The sequence below is a fragment of the Monopterus albus genome, unplaced genomic scaffold (genome assembly GCF_001952655.1).
Source record: "Monopterus albus unplaced genomic scaffold, M_albus_1.0 scaffold40.1, whole genome shotgun sequence".
NCBI lineage: Eukaryota > Metazoa > Chordata > Actinopteri > Synbranchiformes > Synbranchidae > Monopterus > Monopterus albus.
This window is the reverse complement of record NW_018127920.1, coordinates 1,168,209-1,173,240: the sequence shown is the minus strand read 5'-3', so window position 1 is coordinate 1,173,240 and position 5,032 is coordinate 1,168,209. Positions and strand designations below refer to the sequence as shown.

Genomic DNA, 5,032 nt, shown 5'->3' with positions numbered 1-5,032 from the left:
AAATTCTGTCTCTCAGAGTGGGAATGCACCTACAATGTGAATTTCAGACCCCTCCATGATTTCTAAGTGGGAGAACTTGCAAAATCGCAGGGTGTTCAAATACTTCTGTTCCTCACTGTATGAGCAACATCACCTGATTTCATGACTGCTGTCTTGTTCTGCAGATATAATTACTGCAGATGCCAGTTGATTGAAGTAGAAACAGTGAGAAATGTTGGGCTTGCACTAGCAGTGACTTCATATAGCTCTGACACAGTGACATGAGAGTGAACAGTAAACACTGAGGCTGATATCAATGAGATCAAATTAGAAACAGTGTAGATGAATTACACCACGTCTGAGAGTCTCTTGTGTGTGTGTGTGTGTGTATGTATGCAATTAGAATCCAGCACCAGGATTTCGGGCCCTGCCACCAACATATGGAGTGATAAGTACAAACGTAATGTACAGTGTATATACATTAAAGGTCTATTGCAGAAAAAATGCTAACCATAAACAGTATTAAAATCAGTGTTGTCATGAAAATCTTTAGGATTATAACCATCTGTCTTTAGACACGTTTTCTGGTCTGTTGTGCCTTCCATTTCAGTCTAGTGTAATGGTGGTGTTACAGATGTGTAATGTCACGTTGGCTCCTCTCTTTGCAGGTCCTGTTTCTTGACTGCAGTGCAGTCGACTCAAAATCGAAGAATGCCTGTTTAAACATATGCAAAGGCAAACGCCTAAGCATTTACCTAGAAATGACTTAAATGACAATCCCCAGGTGTGTCTAGAGTCTCTTAACATGTTGAAGTGATATTTACCCCTTTTAAGTAATATGATATAGGTTTTGGTTACCATGGCACCTTAGGTTATCTCCAGGAAGTGTGCTACATTTAACACATCCTGTGAGACACATACCTGACAAAAACGTGAGGTCGTCTCTAAAGCATTGCCTGCTATCAGTATTGTGGTTATGATACTGAGGACACTTAAGCATCTAGTTACATTTAACCGCAGCGTGTGTTTGCAGGGGGCTGTATATCTTTGGTTTTAAAGCTCAGAGGACACTCGATGGTGGAAAGGATGATAAATGAGAGAGATGAGTCATACTGATAAGTTATATAAAATCTAAGCACTGTCAGATTGAGCTGCTGTTCTCCACAGTTAAATCTTTTTAAATGCCTCCTGAATTTATTGTGACAATAATACTGACATTGCTGTAGCTGGCAGTGATGCCAGGGACAAAATGTTGTACACTGCATCAGGCCCAGAAATCGGTTTTTCATCCCCTGAACTATAAATGTTGTGTCAGATTGAAATAAAAGTGTAAATGGATCATCGCTGTGTTTTTCAGAACATCGATATCACAAACTTCAGCAGCAGCTGGAATGATGGCCTGGCCTTCTGTGCTGTGCTGCACACCTACCTGCCTGCACACATCCCCTACCAGGAGCTCACCAGCCAGGAGAAGGCAAGGAGAGATCAGAGGAGGACCGCACACTTTTAATTGTTAACAACACTTTTATCCTTACTGTTGCTAGAGAGACTGTTTCACTGTGTGACACTTTGATTTTGTTTTCCTTTGCTCAGAGGAGAAACTTCACATTAGCTTTCCAGGCTGCAGAGAGTGTGGGCATCAAGTGTACTTTGGTAAGTTGACTCTCACTACAAATGTACTTATTTATATTAATCATAATAGGTGTGAAGAAAGAATACACTTTATATCCAGACACCACCTTGGATCAAATTTTGTAATGCCTTAATTTGGACATTACATGTATTCTGAGGGCCGTGTACAGAAACGAGTACTGTAAGTGGTGTTTCTTTTTGAAAGACATCATGTCTGACTCTCATTTCTTCTTTCCCTCATGCTGTTTTTCTTGATTGTAAACGGTGGCTATGTCCGGAATCACTCTCTACACACTATATAGTGTTCTCCATGTTGTAGTGGTGTCTGAATGCTGTATGTAAATCTATCTGCTATATAGTGCACTCAAAAATTCCACAGTGGTACATAAAAAGTGGCATACATGCCATGTACACTACCTTTGGCTATGGCCCAGGAGGTAGAGCGGTTGTACCCTAACCCAAAGGTTGGCAGTTCAATTTCCATTCTCCCCAGTGTTTTTGGGCAAGTCAGACACACAGGCAGACCAAGATGTCCCCGATGGCCCTGCAGGGACAGCGCTGCCATTGATGTGTGTGTGTGTGTGTGTGTGTGTGTGTGTGAGTGTGTGAGTTGGCGTTGCAGATGGCTGCCTTGGTTCTGTACTGGAGACAAATTCCTTGTTTGTGTAACATACTTGGCCAATAAAGGTGAATATCATTACCAGATGAGAAATTACCATTGCGTGGTTTACAGCTGTTAGCTATGATGCAAAATGTTGATGATTAGTGTCCGAATTCTCAGTTTACTGTTTACTATGGAGTCAACTACTTGGTGAACATTATATAGGGGGTAGTGAATGAGTGAATGTGTTAGAGAGAGTGAAATGATATCATTTTGTTTAGTTTAGCTGTGTTTTTTTCCATTCCAGGACATAAATGAGATGGTGCACACGGAGAGGCCGGACTGGCAAAGTGTCATGTCTTATGTCACAGCCATCTACAAGTACTTTGAGACCTGATGTCACCGTCTCACTCACGCTGCTCCTGCAGCACAATCAGAGCCACACCAACACTCCTGAGCTCTCAACAACATTTCAGCACCACAGTCAACTGTTAGACCTCACTGCCCCCCCCTCCACAGCACAGCAGCAGACAGTCACACTGCATGTTGGCTCTCAGTACTTGGGAACACTACAGACCAGAGCCTCACAGGACACACTCCTGCCCCCATCCTTCCACTGCACAGCGTAGGAGACGCTTTGTGTAGAGTTGATGCTCAAGCGCTTCACTGTATGTTTACTATACACTAGTATAGCATGAGAAGTGACTCTAGTGAACACACAGTGGACCAAGTGTGAAGTGACCAGCAATGAAATCCTGGCAATCATCTTTTCCTTCAGTTCCCATCTGAAGAAGCAGTATGGAAAGGAAACCTAGTCTCAGTGCCTTCTACCTGGCTTTTCCTTGCAAATATCTCTTCACTCTTAACCAAGTTTCCAATCTCTTAAAGGGCAATTCTGGCAAATCTGACTTTAAGTGTGCTACTTTACAAGAGGAGACTTTTTCATAAAAAGTCCATGTTTGAAAGGACTGAAGACCGACAGCATTTTTTGCACCAAAGCTTCCAGACATTACAGTATGACGCATGAGCCTCTGTTTCAGCAGATAAAGTGCCTGTGTGAGTTTGGATGTAGGCTACCAGGAGAAGAACTCTCTGAATGGGCCGATCCTCCAGAGTGACAGTGTGGATGTGCCTTTTCACTGCAGTTTTTGAAGCTGAAGATTGGAGGAGCTGTTTCCAAACATGTTCCGGAGCCTTTTTGCTTGCTGACTTTCTGGCTTGTTTGTTATCGGGACAGACTGATGCTGCACACAGCAGCATCTGATTGTGTGGGAATGTTTCAAGCACAGACATATGCTATGTTCAACAACACTACTACAGCTTTGTTATGCAGCACTAACACATTCTTATGAAAACTTATCACTAACAGATTCACAAAGGTGGATTAATATTTATTAGCTGTGGATGGAGTTCTGAACGCTGATCTGTGAGTATTTGCGTTTGATGCATACAGTGCAGTGCATCCCATCAGTTCATCATAACCAACATAGGAGTGAGTTGCTTATATTTTCTGGTAAAATGTTTTTGATTGACAATTTCTGTTTAGATCAGAGAGCCTTAACCTTTTATCGCCTGAGAGGTCTCATGAGAAAAATAGCCTCTGACCCAGCGCTGTCATGTTGGGAAAGGTGTGCTCTAGTTTCAGTACATGGTCTCGTTACAGGAATAGCTCTGTTAATTCCTGTCTTTATGCTAAGCTAAAGTGAGCTGCTGCTGGTTCTAGATTCATACCATACAGACATGAACGTGGTATTGGTCTTCTAATTTAACTCTGCAAGAAAGCAAATTAGTATATTTACAAAAAACTATTTGTTCAGCAAACGTTACGTTAAATTTCTTTAGTTACACAAAGTTACAAAATATGCACACATCAGTGAAGAATTCATTCTGCCGTTGACTTGCGTTGTGTGTTAATACTGATGCTATGTTAGACAATAGTTTTTGAACTTTTGTCCTGTTTCAGCCAGCAGCATTACTGCACTGCTGTTTGACTGCTGTGTATTCATTGTGCCTCAAAATGCCAAGTTCACTGTATTTATTTGCATGGTTTGTGGAAACTGAAAGGAGGCCCTTGTTTTATGTGTCTGGAGTGCATATGACTTTATTACACATACATTAAGTAGCTGCACTAGGATAATCTTTTTGTATTCCACACTAATTGCCTGACGTTTAGCTGGACCTGTGGTTATAATTCCCCACAGGTCACCTGTCACAGTGTAGAAATAGTTTCTAAAATGCAGTGGAAATCCCTCATGTATCCAGTGAGGGTGGCTACACACACACTCTTGTGGTTTGGATCACATGAAGCTGCCAGCTGGTATCAGTAGCAACATCAGAAACCACATTTTTGTCTCCATTTAGAAGCCCATCGTGCTGTTTGCCAACACGCAACACCACAATGTGTAGAGCTGATTAGACATTCAGTGATGTATCTTTAAGCTGGGAGAAGAGCCTGCAACAGTGATAGTTTTTGTATGTGCACAAGAGAGCGCATGAGTTTATTCAGTGACATGTGAAAGCACTGGCTCTGTGCTGATGGGCTCTGTGATGCCATGATGCTGACAGTTACAACAGTTTTATTGTGTTCCACTTGATTTCACTGCTGGCCCTCGTGTTTTACTGCTCCCGACAGGAACATATCGAGAGCTAAAGAAAGATGTGAAGCCTCTCAATCCTGGAACCATGTTGCATTTTCACCACGCTCCACTGATCCTGGGACTTGTGTGGTGATGTGGAGTGATTGATGAACTGCTGAGGAGAGAGCGGATGGCTGGCTGAGGCTGGCAAGGGCTAGGAAACACATTCCAGGTTGACAGGAGG

The 5,032-nt window shown here is 42.4% G+C and overlaps 1 protein-coding gene across 1 annotated transcript in view; it reads left to right on the top strand.

The window, feature by feature from the left end:
* specc1la (sperm antigen with calponin homology and coiled-coil domains 1-like a) overlaps positions 1–4,448 on the top strand; it is a 20,804-nt gene extending 16,356 nt beyond the window's left edge. The window contains exons 14-16 of the mRNA XM_020599217.1: positions 1,337–1,453; positions 1,573–1,632; positions 2,520–4,448. Coding sequence (XP_020454873.1) covers positions 1,337–1,453; positions 1,573–1,632; positions 2,520–2,609 — 267 coding nt within the window. The 3' untranslated portion in view covers positions 2,610–4,448. The remainder of the gene's footprint in view (positions 1–1,336; positions 1,454–1,572; positions 1,633–2,519) is intronic.
* Positions 4,449–5,032: the final 584 nt, after the last annotated feature.